Source organism: Wasmannia auropunctata, unplaced genomic scaffold (assembly GCF_000956235.1).
Source record: "Wasmannia auropunctata unplaced genomic scaffold, wasmannia.A_1.0 LD335400.1, whole genome shotgun sequence".
NCBI lineage: Eukaryota > Metazoa > Arthropoda > Insecta > Hymenoptera > Formicidae > Wasmannia > Wasmannia auropunctata.
Window position 1 is genome coordinate 585,150 of NW_012027490.1, and position 19,639 is coordinate 604,788.

Consider the following 19,639-nt stretch of genomic DNA (forward strand, 5'->3'; position numbering starts at 1 on the left):
GAAAAATCGGTCCAAATTTTTTCGAACCAAGAACTGTATAGTCAATAAAATTACTATCGTGGACACAATTGGAAGCAGTGTCCCGAGGAGGATTGAAAGAGAAACGTATTTTTTACATAGTTTCTGTTTCTCAAATAGCGTTTTCGGACGGAACGGATTTGATCGTTCCGAGAGCGATTAATAACTTCAACGCGTGGGCATGCTTCTCTCTGGCGTGGGCAATCGCAACGTGGTCAAGATCTTAACTCTCCTCGTCCAATGAGAAATCTAAAATGAACATGTGACGTCATTAACCGGGGAACGGGTTTGCTCGAGTTCTGATTGGCTTCTGCTTTTCTGTCAAGAATTCTCCCATAACCTTATCCACTGTTATGTAAACACAGCTTTAATAAAGTTTTAAATGAACGCGGAAGGTTTAATCACAAATTTATTTTCCGATTTAATACATAATTTGTGCGTAAGGATATATTTTATTATCAAGAGGAACGAAGAAACCTGATAAAGGTATAAAGATCTGTGGAAAAGTTTATGGATCTTTATCTAAACAAAAACAAATGCCGAGAGGGAGAACCCTTTAATCTAATGCCGGATTGAACAGTGTACTATACATTCCGTTTATTTACAATTTGTATACAATAATGGAAGCGAATGACGATTCGCCGACTCCTCAGGATAACAGCACGTAAGACTTCTGTTATAAATATACCGATATCCAATCCAATTACGAGCAAATCTGCATCCAATGCAATTATACTGCATGTGATTGAGATACAAAACACAACATAATATCTGAGTCGTAATAACAATAATTTTGTGTATAATTTAATATTTTTATCGAAACTTTATCATTGTAACAATAAAATATCCCAAATAAATGTGTGTCAAACTACCTCGCGCCAATTTTAAAGGTTAACGAATTTATAAATTTTTAAATAATGAAACAGGCATAAATGTATTTGACAACCAATATTTTCTTATCGCAGGATAACCGTGGCAGACTCGGTATGGAAATTTATCAATAGTCCGATAATAGCAATATTTTCTGATTTGGAAAATCCTCTGACAGAACAGATGCTCTGTTCTCTTCTCGAATCTTTATTGAAAAGATCTTCTACATTGACTACTGTATTAGTTCCACCATTTAATACCGGTACAGCGGATGTTACTCTACAACAACAATATGCAGGTAGTGTATTGTATAAAAATAATAAAATATATAATTGTATAAAAAAAAATTGTAGGTACTTGATAATATATTTTTGTACACATTTTCAGCATTCACAACCTGGTTGTTTAACACAATGTTCTATTTGGTCTGCAAACCATCGAGCAATGTGGTGCTTTCAAGTAGTATTGAAGTGCAAGCTTGTATGCTCAGAATATTATCAAAACATCACATAACAATGTTTCAAACCATTACTTCAGAATACTTAAGTATTCTTGATGGTATGTAATAATGGACCAACATATGTAACGGTATATGACCAAGTGAAAACTTAATAAAATCTATTTACCAATAATAAAACTTACAAAATGAAATTTTCTTTACACAGAGATATCAGAGTTTTGTGAAAGCACTACAGAAGAAATAACTCTCTCAAAGTTTCATACAGACAAGGATATTATAGAGAATTTAGACTTGACACCGTTTCCTGCAAAGATTAAATCGTCAGATGTGCTATCAATTCAAGCATCTTTATTAAAGGTTTTTGCTTTTCTAACTCACAGATTTCTTAATAAGATGTTTCTCTAACAACACTTGTTTCAATAACAATGATATTTGTATTGACAGATCATTGCAAAAGCTGGTGTTTCAGTTTGGGATAAAGTAAAGTTATGCAATAGAATTAAGACAATTATTGTCAATTCTTCTCCAAATTTGAAGATTGAAGCATTACAACTGTTTACGGAAATAATAGAGAACCATGTTGTTCATGCTAACGTAAGTGATTGGAATTTTTAAGAGAAAGAAAGTTTGTACTGTATTTTATACTCTATTTGAATTTTTTAGGAATGTACAACTATAATTATGTATACTCTAGAAATAGTGAAAAGTCTTCCAGCTTGGATTAATTCAGATCAACTATCAATTCATATGTTGTCTCAATTTACAGAAACATTGATACGTTTAATACAGTTATCACATGTTTCTCTTAATATGACAGATTTGTGTTTTCAAACTATTGATTTTATAGCCTCCGAATTTGTTAGTAAGTATTGTCTTTTCTATTTTCAATTAATACATTCTTAAAACAATCTTAAACACACTGTATAAATTATTATATCCCTTTGCAGCGTACAATCTAGAAATTGAGGCGATAAAAAAATTAGAAGAAACAGCATGTTACAAGATTAAACAATATTTAATTGCAGAACCACGACCCTGTACCAATTCAGAAACTAAAAATCTCTTGGCTTACTTCGTACATTGTCCAGTCAGTAATCATTACAATCGTATATTTTATAACATTTTATTTTTTATTTTAGATTTTTCATTGTTTAATAATTTGCTTATTATTTATTTTAGACCGTTGTTGAGATTTTTATGCAATTTGTTTTTATTGATATTGGACGGGCCGTTATACCGGACAAAATTATTCTTGCAACAGAGATCAGCGAACCATGGAAATTATTAAGGAAAAAATTAATGAATCTTGTGGAAGATGAAAAATTCACAGAAGTGTTACATGTCGTTAAAGCTTCATCTTTACTACAATTATGGATAGAAAAACAAAATATTCAAATAAAACTGTATGAGAACGACTTAAACGCGATCTTGAAGATTCTCATACAACACTTGAATTCAGACAGATGTCAAGATGAGCAAATTATCTTTCAAATTTTAATGAATTTAATGGCTCACAATGAATCGAATAAAGTTTTATTGCAATCAATATTAGCATTGCCATTTACTCAAGATTTCAAAGGATCTATGGATATCGGCCAAAAAATGGTGCAACGAGCAAAATCTCTTGATGTTAAAGCAATGTCGAAGTGTCTTGAAACCCTATGCATATATGGCAATGGAAAAGAAAGACTGAAATTATTACGCACATGTGTAAATAGTGACATGCAAATAGCTGTTACAGCAGTGTCGTAAGTATTCTAATTTTGTCATATGTTCTCAAATGACATATCTTTTAATTTTGAAATTATGTTGGAATATAGGCACAGTGTATTATTATTGAACGATACAAACATAAAACTAGAAGATGTTTGCCAATATGTCTTAAATACTGCCTTATCTTCGACGAAAGTGGAAATACATGAAGCTCTTGCAAATGTCTTGGGCCAAGTAGCTTGTGTCTCATCAGGAAAGGGAAAAATTATTTTATTAAGGTATTTTGTTAATATGCAGTTTATAAATAGTTTCATAAATATAGTCCCATAAATATGAAATGGAGTAACTAACAATACCCTATCTTTTTTTTTTAGTGAATTGTCAGATAACAGAAAATGGAGAGTACATTGTGAATGTTGTACAGAAAATATAAAGCAAAATGCCGAATCCAACATTCATTGTCTGCCAAGGACCTACAATCATATTTTTAATACGTACTTCAAACTACTTTCCTCTACTAACGTTTCCATACGTTTGCAAATTTCTAAAAGTATTCTTTCGCTTTCAAATCATATTAATTCATTTAATTCGAATGAGATAACGAAGAAATGGCTTCTTTATATACATGATGAAAATGTTGAGATTCGGTGGAATATTGCGTCAGTAATCGGACAATTATTAAGTAATAAAATGTTGGAAAGTAATAATGAACTTTTGCCGGATACTGTACCAGACGATTTGGACGAATATGTTGATTTAATTATTAATGTTATAGCCAACACGCTTATGACTGCGTTGAATACGTCTAATCATTCCTTACATGATACATTATTAGAAACTGCCAAAAATTTCGTATGGTAAGATATCGAAGATATTTAATCGTCCAAACATTAAGTTATTTTTTTTTATTAATTGACCATTAATTGATGTAACGATTTTAGTGTTCCGTTACATTTAACCGAAAGAAGGATTTTGGATGTATTTTTAATTACAATAACACATCCGAATTCATCACACGCAGCTGTAGCATCCGCTACAGCTATGTATCGGGATGTTGCTAATTTCTTAAATCTTTCCCCAAAGACTCTATACATTCGATACCGAAAGGATTTCTTAAAAGTAAGTATAATTATAAATTATTACAAAACGTGCTTACAAATTGTGATGTCCGTTTTTATCAATTTATTTTGTAGCTTCTCATGAAACGTGCTGTTAGCAATTATATCTATTTCTCATACAATATGGCAACTACGGTACATCGCGTTGCTAAATGCATAGGATACGAAGGATCACGTCAATTGTTGTATAAGGACGGTCATTATGCGGTCTCCTTTCTGATCGCCATTATTGTTGAAGTGCCACAAGCAAATGCACTTCTATACGATATAGCCGAATTGATACGAATGGACATAAAGCAAATGCTTCAAGAATATTTTTCAGTAAGTAAAATTATGTGTTCAATTATTTAACTGAATTGATATAATGTAATTTAATTACTTACCACAACCCACCACCACCATTTTTTATATGATTTAATTTTTAAAACAAAAATTTTTTTTTTGGCTTCAACGCAGGTAACACGGCAATTTTAAAATAGGATACTGTATGTCTCTTTTCCTTCTTTTTTCAGTATATTTACAGTTATGCGTTCTTAGAAACACCTTTCCGAATAGCTACGGAATGTTTGAAGCTTGTGACAAAAATAACGGAAACTAGTCTTGTACTTCTTACAAAGCAGTCTTTTATGGTAAAAAATTTTAATTCTTGTTATTAAATTTTCTTAACTTTTATATGTGAAAAATGTGATAAAATGTACATATATGTATAATATATATACTTTTGTAGGGAATTTTTGAAGAACTTATGTTAAATTTTTATGAGTCGCCTGAAAAAATAATAGGCTTGTTAGAAATCATCTCGGAATATGATATTAATCAGAAAGGAAAATTTGGTACGCAAGAGCAAGTTGTAAGTGCTTTAATAATTACGTTATGATTATACGATGAATACATGCAGCAATGTAAAATACATTGAAATTTACATAAACAGGCGGCTTATTTAAATCTACGATTACATGGAATATTGGTGAATTTTGATATAAAACTCGGCCCTAAATCAGATGAACACACGCAACAATCTGCACTTGCTTCACTAGCTGTTTTAATTCGCTACATGGGTGCCACGTACTTAACTCCGCTTAGATACAAAATCTTAGCTACATTGCGAACCTCACTTGGATTTAAAAGGCCAGGCTTCTCGCGCTTAGTCTGTGACGCATGGGATGCGTTTATCCACAAGTATGTCAAACTACTATATACTAATATAAACGGAAATATGTTAATTACGTTCTGAAATGGTAATTCTCAAAATCTGCTTTCAGTATAGCCATTGAAGACTTGGGATCGCTATTTCCAACAATATGCGTATCGTTAATACCACTGCAAAAAATATTTCCGGAAAAAGTCAACAATATGTTAGAGTTTCTGATTATTCAGAATAGTGGAGGACACAACAATCATATTTCGGAATTATTTTTTATAGATGACATGAAAGTCCCCACTCATATATCCGATGTAGTCAAGGCACATATTTTACAAGCAAGGTAAATATCTATAACGTATATTTAACTTGCATATAATTTGCGTTTTTATATTTTTATATTTTATAAAAATCTTTAATCGTAGACCTGAGGGATTTGACGCTAATTTAAAATTGTGGTTGAAACGGATTACGCACGAAACCGATGAAGTACGAAATAGAGCTCTGAAACACTTGCAAATATTTTTGGAGGAGCATCGTAGTGAGCTCAACAAAATGATCCTAAGCGAAACCGATGTCCATCCATTAATCGTTGAAGTATGTTGATGATTATTACATATTACACGTATAAATTATGCGTATATTATTTATGTATGTAATATATTTGTTATTTTAAAGCTATTGGATACTCTGCTAATCGGATGTCAAGATAAGGACGAATCTATCCGTTTATGTTATGGAGAATGTCTCGGAGAATTAGGAGCTATCGAACCGAGTCTTCTTCCGCGAAGAATTATTTCTAGAGGTACTTGATTTTACATTTTTATCATAATAAATATGAAAATTCTTAGCCTTCGTAAACTTTCTAATTCTGTAATTAAAATTTCTTTTTATGTTATAGAGGATAGTAAATTTATAGCGGATATGAATGAAGAATTTGCATGTGCGCTACTTTCCGAACATGTACGCGCTTTCCAAATGCAAAAAAATAGCCAAAGTATGGATTGTTTTTCACTTGCCATACAGGTATGTAATCCCGTATACCGTACGCGTTACACATGTGCATTTATGGTAAAAAAAATCATAATTCTACTTATCAATGTGATTATTTTCCAGGAAATATTAAAAGCATATGATATTTCTCCGCAAGGTCGAAATAGTGAATTGTGGAATAATTTACCGCCCACAACGCAACAGATTATTATCCCCTTCCTGACATCACATTACAAAATAGTGACTGTTAGCGATGACGATGAATTTCCGCATCCCATTTACGGGTAATCTTTAGATGAAATTTCAATCTGCTATTATCTCACATCGAACGATAACTCATACAAAAATTTACAGTTCCGAAGTTGGTTCTTCAGTCGAAAACTGGGCTTATAACTGGCTTTGCAGTATGTCTAATGCTGTACGTGATACAACGCTCCACAATGTATTACAGGCATGCAAACTGGCATTTAAACGGGATATAAAAACGTTAACATTTTGTCTACCGTACATTGTGTGTAAGTTAGAACGTTAATGTGTCCATTTATGCAATAATTATTTTAATACACACACGTATATATTGCTCTTTTATCCATCAGCATACATAATCGCCAATAATGGAAAGGAGGAACATGCTAAGATTAGGGAAGAGATGTTAGCCGTGATCAATGTTAGACAGAAGTCTGTACTGGATCCAGAACTTCTGCGTCACCGACCACTTCGATACGGACAGAGCGTAAAGGCTGACGACAAGAGAATCTCGGAAGAAACTAGGCGTACACGCTGCTCGCGAGTTAGCACGAGTCTTTTAATAATTTTATTTAACCTTTTGATTTTTCTTGATATTGTCGTTAAATGTTTTCGTATGATTGAAACAGGTAATCTTTTCTATATTGGATCATTTACAAAGATGGCTTAGAGAACGAAGATTATTTCAAGATGACAGATACGAAGCGATAAAAGGTTTATAATTAAAAAATGTTTTATTTATCGCATACTGCGTTAATTTATACGATTTGTATAGATATGACTGATATTTTGTTTTGCTGATATTTCTAGAATTCTGTGGTAGATTAGACAGTCTGGTAATAGCAGAGGGTTGTTATCAATCACGAGAATACCACCGTGCACTGATGTATCTGGAACAACATATGGCGTCTAGTAATAAAGGTTTATCAGAATTAACGGAGGGTGGTTTACTCGCTGTAAGTAATGTTCTATTTGTGTTTAACGTGGTATACGTGATATTTCTCTGTTCCACAAAGTAGAATTATCTGTTGCAGAAAATTTATGCGCAACTCGATGAACCCGACGGAGTATCTGGTCTTTTAGTGACTCAAGATCAGTCTCCTACCTTACAACAATTGGTTTTAGCTCATGAAGTTAATGGACAGCTTCAGGTACTATTAGACATATCAAGTAATTGTATTTTGAAGCTATAATGCATATTTGCTTTGCAAAATTACATTTTCAAATATAAATTCGATTAGGACGCAGCTACGTGTTACGAGAGACTCATGCAGACAAAAGACTCAAAGCATACGTACGTTCAAGGTATGATTCAATGTTACCTCGGTCTGGATCAACCATTCACTGCCAAACACATTACGGAGGGTTTGTTGAACAGCAGGTAATACTATTACAGTGCAGAAATAAATATATACTTAAATTGGACTATTTGTAAACTAAAAAATGGTTTCAATATGACAGGCCAGAATTAGAGCCTCTCATAACCGAACGTGAACTTTTTTGGAAACTCGCTCACTTTTCCCGATTTGACGAGGCCTCGCAAAAAAATATAAAACACGCATTACTAGATGATCTCATAAATGGAACAAAACCGGATTTGCTCTCGTTAAAGAAGAACTTGGTATCGTTATTAGAAGATGCTTCTCGACCAGGAGCTTATCAACAAAGTTACTCGTATATTATGAAGTAAGTATTAATAATTTTTATTTTCTCTAAATTATTGAAATGTATTTGTTATATTGTTTTCAGATTACACATACTGAACGAATTTGATAAAGCAACTTCAATGATGTTAAACAATGCAGAGGGCCTTCCAGCAATGCTGGAAGAATGGGAGAAACGTGGGCAATTGTTGAGAGCATCTCGCGGCGTAGAATTTGTTTTGAGTATGCGCAGAGCTACTTTAGATTTAGCTGTACAGCTACAACGAAAGACTCAAAACATAGAAAATTTAATGCTTAAGCAAGAGATCGGCAAAATCTGGTTAAAAAGTGCCAAAATTGCTAGAAAGTATGTATGACATTATTCTTTTCATTATTTGGTTATTTCCGTGTTAAACGAATTGTTTCATGTTAGGACTGGCCTGCATCAACAAGCGTACATGCACATTTTATCAGCCAGTGATTGGTGTCCACCACAACCATTGTACATAGAGCAAGCTCGATTATATTGGCAGAAAGGTTGTCAAGAAGATGCTTTTACCACTTTAAATCGTTGTTTCTCAAATTGTTTTCAACCAGCGCAATATTACAAACAATTGCCTTCAGAAGACTGTAACGAAGAAAGAAGACACTTTGCAAAGGTCTGTAATGCTAAACGATTTAAAATTCATTGACTATCAGAAAGTAACTAGTTATTTCATATCTACACTTCTTTCAGGCAAAGCTTCTTTTTGCAAAATACAACGATGAGACTCTTAACATCGATACTGACGGTTGTATCCTTAACTATAAAGAAGCAATCGAAGTATGGAAATGCTGGGAAAAAACTTGGGTATCGTGTGCTCAGTATTATGATACTATTGTTGAGAGATTGTCGGAAGACGATAAAGATAGAAATAGGCGGTAAGTTTGTGCTATAAAATACAGCTTAATTTTCTCGTGATATGATTGATTATAATAACATTTAACCATTAACATTTTTATTCAAGAGACCTGCAAATACACATGATGAATTTTTACGGCAAATCACTTCAACATGGCTGCAAATACATTCATCATTCAATGCCTAAGATGTTGACCATTTGGTTAGATCATGCGTCTCGTGCTACGATTACTTCCGATCCACCAGACATTATTAGACTTCGTCAAGATCGTCTATTAAGAATGACTCAGATTATGGGTACCTATCTATTTAAATTAATTACAAGATTTATGAGTGTAAAATAAATGATTAATTTTTATCATTGAACAAAGTGAATTGATATGTGAATTGATTTTCACATTTCAGAGGTCTACCTTCAGAGATTACCGACATTCATGTGGTTAACAGCATTCAGTCAACTTGTATCGAGGATTTGTCATCCGTCTCCGCAAGTGCAAAATACCCTTCGTACGATTTTAGTAAAATTAATTTCAGCATATCCGCACCATTGCTTGTGGATGATGGCATCAGTTTTTAATGTAAATTTTATTTGTGTATATAATTTTTTATATGTGCAATTAACAAAAATATAAAATACGCTTTATTTATTTTGCAGTCTTCATATCCGGCGCGACAAAAACGATGTCAAGAAATCTTAAATCATGCGCAGTTGAAAACAATGGACATGTCCAAGCTTATTAAAGATTTCCATAGACTTTGGGAAAGACTAATTGAATTATCTAATAAATCGATACCAGAAGTAAGTTATTTAAACGTAATATCAGTAAAATTAATAATAAAAGAATATGGAAGCGTTTGACCACGTCCCGATTGACCACAGCCACTCACAGCGGCCGGTGCTTAAAGATTTTCCACTGTTCAAGCACTGTGAGTGGCTGGTGGTCAATCGGGTGCTACCCAAGAATATACTTGTACCACGAATTAAAGAATATAATGTGTATCATAATAATGATATTCTTTCGATTTTATAATAGGGAGTACTAAATACCACTGTGACTCATTTGTCAAAAAATTTACCAAGGTTACTTGCAAGTAAGGAATTCAGCTTAATCATGATGCCAACAACGAAATTCAGACAACTACATCTTCCAGCCAAGAACGCTTCGATTGTGAATCATAATCCATTCTTGTTGTACGTATTTCATTTATTATTGCAACATTTTTCTTTTGTAACAGCGCGATATATTTTATGTTTGTAACACAGGAGATGGATACATATAACAAAAATAGAAGAAAACGTGGTAATAATGCCGTCACTTCAACGGCCGCGACGAATCGCGCTGAGAGGATCAGATGGTAAAGAATATCTTTTCATGTGTAAACCAAAAGATGATTTACGTAGAGACTTCAGATTGATGGAATTTAATGATATCGTGAATAAGTATCTCCAAAATGATCCAGAGTCACGACAAAGGAGGCTTTATATACGCACATATGTAAGGCTTGCTAGCGATACATTTTGTTTAGATTTGATTTTAATAAATGATCAACTATCCTTAATTTACAGAGCGTGGTGCCATTAAACGAGGAATGCGGTTTAATAGAATGGGTACCAAATCTGGTTGGTTTTCGACCTACTATTATGAATCTATATAGAGAAAGAGGTATTGCACCTACAAATAAGGAACTTAAAACGATGATATGTGGTAAGCCTAATATGACTATTGAGAAACGCGCGCTTGTAGAAAAAATTACCACCTAAATTAATTTCTAAATATTTTCATTAGCATTACGAGATTCGTTAGAAAAGAAAAGGCAAATGTTTCTGGAAAAGCTATTACCACGACATCCTCCTATATTCGGGGATTGGTTTCGCATTATGTTCCCTGATTCATATGGATGGTATGTGTCAGTAAAATACATCTTACATATGCATTTCGTATAATTCTGTATACATATAGATATATCAATTATCTGACTTTTTGAAAAAGGTACGAAGCTCGCACGGCATATATTAGGACAACTGCTGTCATGTCCATGGTAGGATATATACTTGGGCTTGGTGATCGCCATGGAGAAAATATATTGTTTGATTCTACATGCGGAGATTGCGTTCATGTTGATTTCAACTGCTTGTTCAACAGGGTAAATATCATACTTGGAAATTAAATTTTTAAAATACATATATATGTAATGCACATACATGGAAACATGTAAATGTTGTTTCTCCTCTTATCTTAACTACTTATCCCGATTAATGTACTGTATACACCTTATAATTCTTAGGGTGAATTTTTTGACTGGCCTGAACGAGTACCATTTCGTTTGACACATAATATGGTAGATGCTATGGGTCCTTTAAAGATTGAAGGACCATTTAGACGCGCCTGTCAAATTACCATGCGAGTACTTCGGCAAGAATCGAGTACATTGTTGAGCGTACTCACACCTTTCGTCTACGATCCACTCGTCAGTTGGAATAAGAATCAGCCTGGTGAAGCAGCTGAAAAAACGAACGAAAAAGTATAACGAATATGTTCTTTTATATTAAATTACGTAAGAAAAGATACAAAAATAATCCATTAATTTTTTTTTAGGCCGTAGAACATATAAAGAATATTGAGCAACGATTAAAAGGCTTAATACGATATGCTGGAAGAAAGGCAGAAAATATCGCTTTACATCTTAGTGTCGAAGGACAAACTAATCATTTAATTTTGGAAGCGACAAATTTAGATAATCTGTGCCAAATGTATTTTGGTTGGGGTGCATATTTGTAACGAGCATTTTCGAAATAGGATTGCAGGACAGAATCCCGCATGTATAAATATTAATGGATAGTAATCTACGAACCATACTATTGCCGAAGCTTCTACACATAATTTTCAAGTGTGTTGTGTTGTTTTTTTTTTTTACTTTTTACAGTATTATATTTCTTAATTACACATTTACGACTTTATAATTTGACACTAATTTCATCCGAGCCCAAACTTCGAAGCAACATGAAGTATGAAACAGCTGTGCTTAACACCTACAAATATTAGAATATTTTTTTATTGTACATATACATATATTATAGAAACCTTATAATTTTTTATATATTTTATAATTCAAGTACTAATTTCTCTTACTCCACTAAAATTCTCCAGATGCATTACGTAGATTTTTCCTGCGGTTATTTTACTAGGTTTTTGACTACGCAACATGAGCAAATAGATTTCGGTTTTCAATAAAACTGGCAATTCATACCAGGCAATTGTATACACAGTTTTGTAAATCATAGAACTCTATATGGATATAATATATATAATACACATGTGTATATATGTATATGTGTCTATGTCTTTCTTAATGGGACAGTAATGTTATTGTTACCTCGTATATCAAAGCATCACCGGGTATACAAAAGAGCAGCAATTGAAAAAGTGCCATGATTAAATATGAAATGTATTTAATCGACTTGGAGATTTCATTTCCAGTTATATTAGCAGTCGCAATTTGAAGACCTACTAGACACATTATGAGACTGCTAGCTAATGTTTGTAGAAATAACATGGGGCTAAAAACTGTTTCCATATAATCGCAAAACCTAGATGCAAAACTGCTATATTTTCATCACCATTCTTAATATATAAAAACAAATATATATTAAATTATTTCAAATTATTACCAGAGAATCGTATAATGATGTTTAATAATATCTATCGTATGCAATTTAATTTTTTGCATATCTTTTTTAATATATACATGTTGTACCTAAATAAAAAGACTTAATATGTTTACAAGAACGAAATAATCATCCTAAATATATTAATTTATAATAATACGTGATGATGATATATAAAAGAAACTTTTGAAAGAAGTACTAACGGAATCAATCTTGGTGCCAATATCTTTAATTTTTTTTTGGAGTACTTTGAAATGGCCACATGTGTGAAACAACGCTGTTGCAATTAAAGTATCAGTTCCCAAAATAACAAGGCCACACAAGCTTGTCGCTATCATTTGCGAGAGATAAGTAATCTACGTAAACGGGAATTTTTTATACGAATTATTATCACACGAACAATCTCGAAGAATTCCTGAAAGTAAGAATCCTTACCTCGTACATTGGAAAACTATAGTAAGTTTCTGGGTATAAAGCTAAAAACGGAAAATGCTTTGTGCTATTATTGGTGCCTTTGATCGTAACAATAACAATTTCGATTATAGGTAGACTGAAGAAGAACATTAAAGAGTTACAAATCAAAAATAAATATCTTTTGGTATATAAATATCCTTTCTTCACGTATCTGCAAGTGAGTAACAATGAAATATATGTGTATCCGTAGACGCATTTGTGCATTTGCAATTTGGAAAAAAAAACGTTTATTTACATTGCATATACATCCGTGTGATTCTTTGAAACATTTGTTGTCAATATATTCCAATAATCTGTTAACATGTATTCGATAAAAGGATCCATTTTTCTTCTATTACTTATCCAAACTAGCGATTTTAATATAGCAAGTAAAATAGTGAGTAATACTGAACTGTATAAAGATAATAAAAGAAATAGAATTACTTCAATTTTTTGTAAAGCGTAATCAAATTGTAATATAACAATCCAATTTGTGTCAATGATGGGGAATTGTGCACATAAATACCTCGTTTCAAGTACAGTAGAGAAATCCTGCCAATTTTCATAAATTTGCAATCCTTGCGGTATAACAATGGCAATCATACATATACAACACAGAATATATCTCACGATACTCGTTGGATAAAGGCCAACAAATTTTAAAACCTTTTTATTAATAAATACGTAATTATTGATATCCATATTACTTGCATCAAAAAGATACACAATAAATGTCAGAAACGATGTTTTGGAAGAGATGAGCAAGCACAAACTTTATATACATCAGATCTACACTAGTTATTATAGCTATTGATATAAACCGTACTAGAGAGAGATCTACAAACAAATATTATAAATTTTTCAATGTTTGAAAATGTATTAGCGAAGTTAGAACTCGGTGTATTTTTAATTAAGTTCTCTTTATTTTACGCAAGTAATTAGTAGACGTTACTGATGACGGAGTCTCAATTAGTAGGTCGTATTGTATTGAAATATCTGTTTAGAGACACAAAATATAAAATGCAGGCTTTATAACTGTTCTCTGTTTATTAATATTTCATACTAATGATAGCTAATTTGCAAGATCCAACGTCTTTCATTATTGGAGACACAAAGACAAATTGTTTGAAATTTCCCTTCACTTTGTTTCCTCATTCGCAAACGACGTTTGCTCCCCTAGTTAACTACTAATAAGGCAGTTTAAAGAGACAGATGGTTTTCCCTTTGTACTTTCATACCTTATACTTATTTATTTCCATACAAAATACATGTACGTGTCACAAAGGATAATTATAGCTTCCGGGTGAACGTATACTCCATCTCGCTCCTATAGCGACATTTGCTACAAATGGGGATCGAACACTTATGATTCCCACATGATGCATATAACTCTAGTGGCAGTGAAACGAGACCGAGGACATTTTGCAAATGCGAGAACGTGTGAAATCGAAGAGATAACAAACAACAAATTTATTTCCACGGCATAATTTGCTATGGCATGTGAGTTTCTTTTTGTTATAAAAAATCTTATTACAATTTACAAAATTTAGTAGTTTACGCACATATCAATAATAAATAGGGATCAATTTTCTTATGTCATCTGCTTATAATATAATTCGGAACAATGTGTAAAATCATTTATACAGACAGAATAAGCTTATCCCATATATATATACTAGCAGATATTTAATTCAATAACATCACGAGTATATTCTCATCATGATGCATTAACGTTATAAAAAGATTCTATTTAAAAGTGCTTTATAGTCTCACGTGCATCATAATTTATGCATCATAATTTGTATTAAATGATACACAATATCATAATATGTAGAATGTAGAGTTTTATATTTCAAAAATTGTACTCACTCCCTGTGCGATGTTGAAAACATTGCTAATACGAATGAAAACGTACGAGCTACAGCGTTTTAAGGACATTTTCTTTCTACTTGACTCTTTCCGCTCTCTTCGTATTCCTGACTGGAGATCCACATCTGTTGGAAAGTGCCAATCGACGCCAGTATCGAACCGCCGATCCATGCTCCAAATCTTCTTTCCGCACATCCGTTCGCGCTGATCAATTTAAGACGCATACTAGAGGGTATTCTCATGGATAAGTCTCTATTCAAACGTTCCGGGAAACCCTACAAATGCACAATAATTCGTCAATATGTGTGAGAGGCAATGTTTGCCTTAGTTAATTTTCTATCTATTAAAATTCTACCTGAATAAACGAGTTGCCACCAGTTACTACAACACTTCCGTACAACGCCGGTCGCACATCAACGTCGCACATGCCAACACTGGTTGTGACAATATGCCCTACTCCCAACATAGTGTTACCGACCATACCTCCACGCATTTGTACTATACTAGGATCAAATAACGCCTCTGGTATTCGAAATCTTTCACTTCCAAAGTCCTTAAAATAATTTTTTTTATTTTACTCTGAAGTGTTTGTGTCATAATGTTATACAGACATTGTATGAAAGATTGTTATACCTGATGATACCCAGTCGGGAATTCGTACTGAACTGCAGGAATCGTGGAAACGATCTTCTCGTCAAACGGCGTTTCTGACACCTGAAGTACTGTGGCTTGAAAATCTTGAATCACCTTCTTCACCATATAATTATGCCAAGTCTTGGTAACTTCGGGTAAACCTTTCTTTTTAATCCATCGTGGCTTATCGTGATCTTTGACTACTTCTTTGCTTCCGACCATATAAGGAGGCGACAAGTCGATATCATTATCCTACATTTATTCAAATTAAATAAAGATAGACTTGGAAGATACGATTTGATAAATACATGAGTAATATTTGCATACTTGTAAATACTGTCTGCACTGCATACTTATGTAGTCCCCGCCAAGGGGCGATTTACCAATGGCTTGTGTCAATACAAATCCATCTTGTACAGGCACCGCAGACGTGTGCGTGGCGCCGCTATCGACAACGATGCCGGTTGCTCTGCCATTGGCAAACGCGGCCAAAACTGCATTTTTTACGAGAAAATATGCTGGCACATTGTATTTCTCAAACATCAACTCGGTTAACTTTTCTCTCTTGCTACGCACGTTCCATGGCGATTCAGAAAATAACACAGGATGATATTCGGCGTCGGATTGAATTATTTTTGAATACGTGTAGTCTAAGACCTGGCAGACAAACGGTATGGTCGAGGTTTCAATATAAAAAATCAGATGTATATAAAAATCTAAAAATTGCATTAAAATACTATTCATTTTACCTTCTCAAAATGATCCCAATCTTCAATCATGCCCTCTTTCATGTAACTCGCAACCTCCATATTCTTCCGTGGAACATGAAGAATTGTAGTATCGATGTAATACTTTGTCCCATTTTGAGTGATATTGCTGTCAGGCTTTTTATCATCGATATCCATGGGTTCGACCTTTGTAGCTGTGCCGTTGCCATCGTCCCCTATTCCAACGACAGCTGGGATTTCCGCCTTCGGAGTATCCTCCTGGGCATAGCCCACTCTCAGGGAGTGATGACCCAAGTCAAAGACCAACGCTCCTATTTCGTCCCCGCCATACAGCATGCCACCAGACATCTTGGCAAATTGTCAGATCCCTTCAAGAATAACATTTATAAATATGAGTAATATGTTGTACGCAATATGTTTTTGTAATAATACTCTCGATGACAACGATAGCATGCAAATTTTACGCAATGACGTGCAGCAGTTATGTCTTAAACATGTCGTTATCGTGTTCGCAAGCACTCACCTAATCTCTGCAGTAACTTCCTTATAAGAAGAATTCAATGAAACGGCGTACGAATATTTTGTCTACGTGACAGCTACATGAACATTTAGTTTTGTGACCTTGCGGCTTACGTATAACCATAACCTCAATTTGAGAGACGCTTCCAAACCGCGGCCGGCATCGACCATAGACATAATTGTAAATAGACCGAGCTTGTATTGCTTGTAAATGCATCGATTATCGCGCCATCACCGCGCAGACGCGAATGAGAAAATTAAGGGAGAGATACAATTTTTCTCTTTAATTTGGACTTTTTCACGACATATATATATATATATATATATATATATATATATATATATATACAATATATATATAATTGCTAACAAAGATTTTATGGATCCCATAACGATAGTATTTTATTTTTGTAATTTGATTTTAAATTTGAGATTATCTTAAATGTAATTTCGAGATGCCATACATATATATTTTATCACCGACGAGATATTATATTAAAGACCGCATATAATGCGACAATCTAAATGGGGTTCGAGTCTCTGCTAAGTGGGGTTTGAGTCTCCGCTAAGTGAGGGTCCGAATGCGCGCGCGCGCATTCGAATTACCCTCACTTAGCGGAGACTCAAACCCCATTTAGCGAAGATTCGAACCTCACTTAGTGGAGACTCGAATTATATATTTAGTGAGGATTCAAACCCCACTTAGCGAAGATTTATAACCTACTCGCGCATTCCTGAATCGCAGAGAGAATTATGTTTTGCCGGTTTTCGCGTTTCATCCGCGGTTCACAGGTAACTTTTACTTACTGAGCATTTAATAGACAGAGAGCGCAGTTTTCCCTCCCCATGATCTATATAGTAAACAGTCTATGCTCAGACATAACACGGCGAGCATGATGGCCGTATCTCGAAAGAGCGAGAGTTTTTAGATTTATGATTATTGTTGGTGTATATACCTATTTGTACATTATATTCGTGCCTGAATATGTAGTATAATAGCGATCTAGAAATTTTAAACAGAATAATACCTGTTTATCTTGTGTCTATAGTTTATATCACTTCTACGCGTATCATCTCTCGCAATGTGTATACATAACTGACTTATTAATAACATATTTAATATCATATTTATTCTGTAAATAATATTCTGGTAATATAAATTAAAAAAAAAATGGTTTCATCGTGTTGCATATGCTCGAAGGAAAATGTTCCCTCGGAACCATATCGGTCGTTTCATAGGTACCTGAGATCTAACTAATATTTGATTGTAATAAGGACTAATCGTATTTAATAGAGTTATACAATAATGATTGTTGATAACATGCAATATACTACATTAAATTTTTAAGAGAAACTTTGAGACATGTTTACTAATATTTAATTTAGATTTCCCATTTTAATTAAATTTTTATATAAATAAATAAAATTTTTTAATTTTATACACTCATATACATTTAATACATTTTTTAATAAAAGTTTCAAAATGTATAACATTACAGGATACCAGCAAATGAAGAAATGAGGAATAAATGGTTCGAGAAAATCGGTCGTATTGTTTCATACAAAGGGGCCAGGGTTTGCAGTGATCATTTCATAGAAAATGATTATCATGACATAAATCCTTATTCTAGAATCAAGAGACTAAAGAATACTGCAGTTCCTTCGATGATCCTACGAAAAGAGTGAGACAAAATTCTTTAATTAAGAATAATAGATTGAGAGCTAAATTACTTTACAATAATAAACATATAAATTATTTTATGCATTTCCATTTAGAAAAAATATAAAGAAAACATCATTAGTTCAAAAGACTGCTGTAGATTTATATAATAATTCTGAAATCATATTTCAAAATGAAAATGATATTACTCTTGACAATTCAGAAAATCTTGAAACTAATGCGAGCAATGACATTGAAAGCAATGAAAGGTGCGTATAAAGAGATAATTAATGTTACATAATTTTTAATATAACAATTTTATTTGCAGTGAAGATGCAAGTAACGAACTAATGTTGACTCAGGATACAAATGAAAATTTAATTATTTTCTTAAATTCTGAAGAAGAAATAAATGTTACTTGTATTGATAATGAAGAAAAAATTGATTCCAATTTTGAAAATAACAATGATCTAAGTGGAGAAAGGTAAGATAAACTTGAAGGAAAGAAAAATTAATCTTTATTTTACATCTTGCAAATATTATAAATAGACATTTTTTATAGACAATGTCCATCGTCTAATTTAAAAAATTCCGAAATGAAAATTTTAAAATTGTCCAGACACAATACAGTATGCTTCACAAAAGCAGACTTTTTATCAGATGAAAAGTGGACAGAGTTTTTAAAATGTATAACTTATAATGAACGTGAAAATAGACTTATGCAACAAAAAAACAAGTCCTTGCAAAAGAAGATTTCGGTACTTCAAGATATAGTGCAAGATTTGTTGAGTAAAAAAAAAGAAAGTTGAATAACGAGCAATCTTATAAATATACATTATTTTAACATTGATAATAAATAAATTATATTACATTTTGTTATTATATTGATGTTATTTATATAATAAATATATAGATATCATAAATAACTAATAATTTGAAAATGCGTATTAAATTAATAAAAATGTGAATTTGTCTTATTTTAATCTATATAACACTTAAATAATTCA

At 32.8% G+C, this 19,639-nt stretch overlaps 4 protein-coding genes across 9 annotated transcripts; 2 read left to right on the forward strand and 2 right to left on the reverse strand.

Annotated features, from left to right (window-relative positions):
• Positions 1–361: 361 nt before the first annotated feature.
• Positions 362–12,027, forward strand: LOC105457066 (serine/threonine-protein kinase ATR). 2 transcript variants are annotated; one of them, XM_011701502.1, is made up of 40 exons: positions 362–682; positions 984–1,186; positions 1,276–1,446; positions 1,554–1,705; positions 1,793–1,942; positions 2,012–2,210; positions 2,296–2,435; positions 2,528–3,096; positions 3,169–3,339; positions 3,436–3,918; positions 4,003–4,180; positions 4,255–4,500; positions 4,692–4,808; positions 4,907–5,029; positions 5,111–5,358; positions 5,442–5,663; positions 5,746–5,917; positions 5,999–6,125; positions 6,222–6,346; positions 6,437–6,597; positions 6,668–6,828; positions 6,910–7,103; positions 7,189–7,273; positions 7,370–7,515; positions 7,594–7,710; positions 7,801–7,940; positions 8,021–8,245; positions 8,309–8,569; positions 8,636–8,861; positions 8,939–9,123; positions 9,210–9,400; positions 9,509–9,681; positions 9,759–9,902; positions 10,138–10,295; positions 10,368–10,599; positions 10,671–10,809; positions 10,891–11,005; positions 11,095–11,248; positions 11,390–11,626; positions 11,701–12,027. In XM_011701502.1, exons 1-40 carry the CDS (start codon positions 639–641, stop codon positions 11,881–11,883), a joined length of 7,467 nt encoding a protein of 2,488 aa, XP_011699804.1. In that variant the 5' UTR covers positions 362–638; the 3' UTR covers positions 11,884–12,027. The 2 variants fall into 2 exon arrangements, with proteins under 2 accessions (XP_011699804.1, XP_011699803.1); XM_011701501.1 differs by having other exon boundaries at positions 6,222–6,597.
• Positions 11,517–17,155, reverse strand: LOC105457064 (actin-like protein 6B). 2 transcript variants are annotated; one of them, XR_975331.1, is made up of 7 exons: positions 16,977–17,155; positions 16,475–16,821; positions 16,053–16,382; positions 15,726–15,977; positions 15,448–15,645; positions 15,093–15,367; positions 11,517–11,606 (listed from the first exon to the last, which is right to left on the reverse strand). XR_975331.1 is itself a non-coding variant. In XM_011701498.1 (6 exons), the coding sequence occupies exons 2-6, from the start codon at positions 16,799–16,801 to the stop codon at positions 15,152–15,154; spliced, it is 1,323 nt and encodes a 440-aa protein (XP_011699800.1). In that variant the 5' UTR covers positions 16,802–16,821; positions 16,977–17,155; the 3' UTR covers positions 14,451–15,151. The 2 variants fall into 2 exon arrangements, 1 of the variants encoding a protein (XP_011699800.1); XM_011701498.1 differs by lacking the exon at positions 11,517–11,606 and having other exon boundaries at positions 14,451–15,367.
• LOC105457065 (odorant receptor 13a-like) lies at positions 12,040–14,157 on the reverse strand. The gene is made up of 4 exons (XM_011701500.1): positions 12,774–14,157; positions 12,479–12,692; positions 12,235–12,390; positions 12,040–12,134 (listed from the first exon to the last, which is right to left on the reverse strand). Exons 1-4 carry the CDS (start codon positions 12,830–12,832, stop codon positions 12,060–12,062), a joined length of 504 nt encoding a protein of 167 aa, XP_011699802.1. The 5' UTR covers positions 12,833–14,157; the 3' UTR covers positions 12,040–12,059.
• A 544-nt stretch (positions 17,156–17,699) lies between the features above and the next one.
• On the forward strand, positions 17,700–19,494 carry LOC105457067. Of its 4 annotated transcripts, none has more exons than XM_011701506.1 (5): positions 17,700–17,764; positions 18,472–18,654; positions 18,749–18,901; positions 18,961–19,116; positions 19,195–19,494. In XM_011701506.1, the coding sequence occupies exons 2-5, from the start codon at positions 18,491–18,493 to the stop codon at positions 19,439–19,441; spliced, it is 720 nt and encodes a 239-aa protein (XP_011699808.1). In that variant the 5' UTR covers positions 17,700–17,764; positions 18,472–18,490; the 3' UTR covers positions 19,442–19,494. The 4 variants fall into 4 exon arrangements, with proteins under 4 accessions (XP_011699808.1, XP_011699807.1, XP_011699805.1 ...); XM_011701505.1 differs by lacking the exon at positions 17,700–17,764 and adding an exon at positions 17,837–17,914; XM_011701503.1 differs by lacking the exon at positions 17,700–17,764 and adding an exon at positions 17,843–18,211.
• Positions 19,495–19,639: the final 145 nt, after the last annotated feature.

Excerpts from the sequence above, each read along its gene's own strand:
- LOC105457066 (XM_011701501.1), top strand. The coding sequence starts at position 639 with ATGGAAGCGAATGACGATTCGCCGACTCCTCAGGATAACAGCAC. Across the intron at positions 7,516-7,593 it reads CGGAGGGTGGTTTACTCGCT|AAAATTTATGCGCAACTCGA; the intron begins GTAAGTAATGTT and ends TATCTGTTGCAG. Across the intron at positions 8,570-8,635 it reads AGTGCCAAAATTGCTAGAAA|GACTGGCCTGCATCAACAAG; the intron begins GTATGTATGACA and ends GTTTCATGTTAG.
- LOC105457065 (XM_011701500.1), bottom strand. The coding sequence starts at position 12,832 with ATGCAAAAAATTAAATTGCATACGATAGATATTATTAAACATCATTAT. Across the intron at positions 12,693-12,773 it reads CATCATTATACGATTCTCTG|GTTTTGCGATTATATGGAAA; the intron begins GTAATAATTTGA and ends TTTTGCATCTAG. Across the intron at positions 12,135-12,234 it reads ATCTGGAGAATTTTAGTGGA|GTGTTAAGCACAGCTGTTTC; the intron begins GTAAGAGAAATT and ends TAATATTTGTAG.
- LOC105457064 (XM_011701498.1), bottom strand. The coding sequence starts at position 16,801 with ATGTCTGGTGGCATGCTGTATGGCGGGGACGAAATAGGAGCGTTGGTC. Across the intron at positions 15,646-15,725 it reads TCCCGACTGGGTATCATCAG|GACTTTGGAAGTGAAAGATT; the intron begins GTATAACAATCT and ends AATTATTTTAAG. Across the intron at positions 15,368-15,447 it reads GTGGCAACTCGTTTATTCAG|GGTTTCCCGGAACGTTTGAA; the intron begins GTAGAATTTTAA and ends GTGCATTTGTAG.
- LOC105457067 (XM_011701503.1), top strand. The coding sequence starts at position 18,144 with ATGGTTTCATCGTGTTGCATATGCTCGAAGGAAAATGTTCCCTCGGAA. Across the intron at positions 18,655-18,748 it reads TCGATGATCCTACGAAAAGA|AAAAAATATAAAGAAAACAT; the intron begins GTGAGACAAAAT and ends ATTTCCATTTAG. Across the intron at positions 19,117-19,194 it reads AATGATCTAAGTGGAGAAAG|ACAATGTCCATCGTCTAATT; the intron begins GTAAGATAAACT and ends CATTTTTTATAG.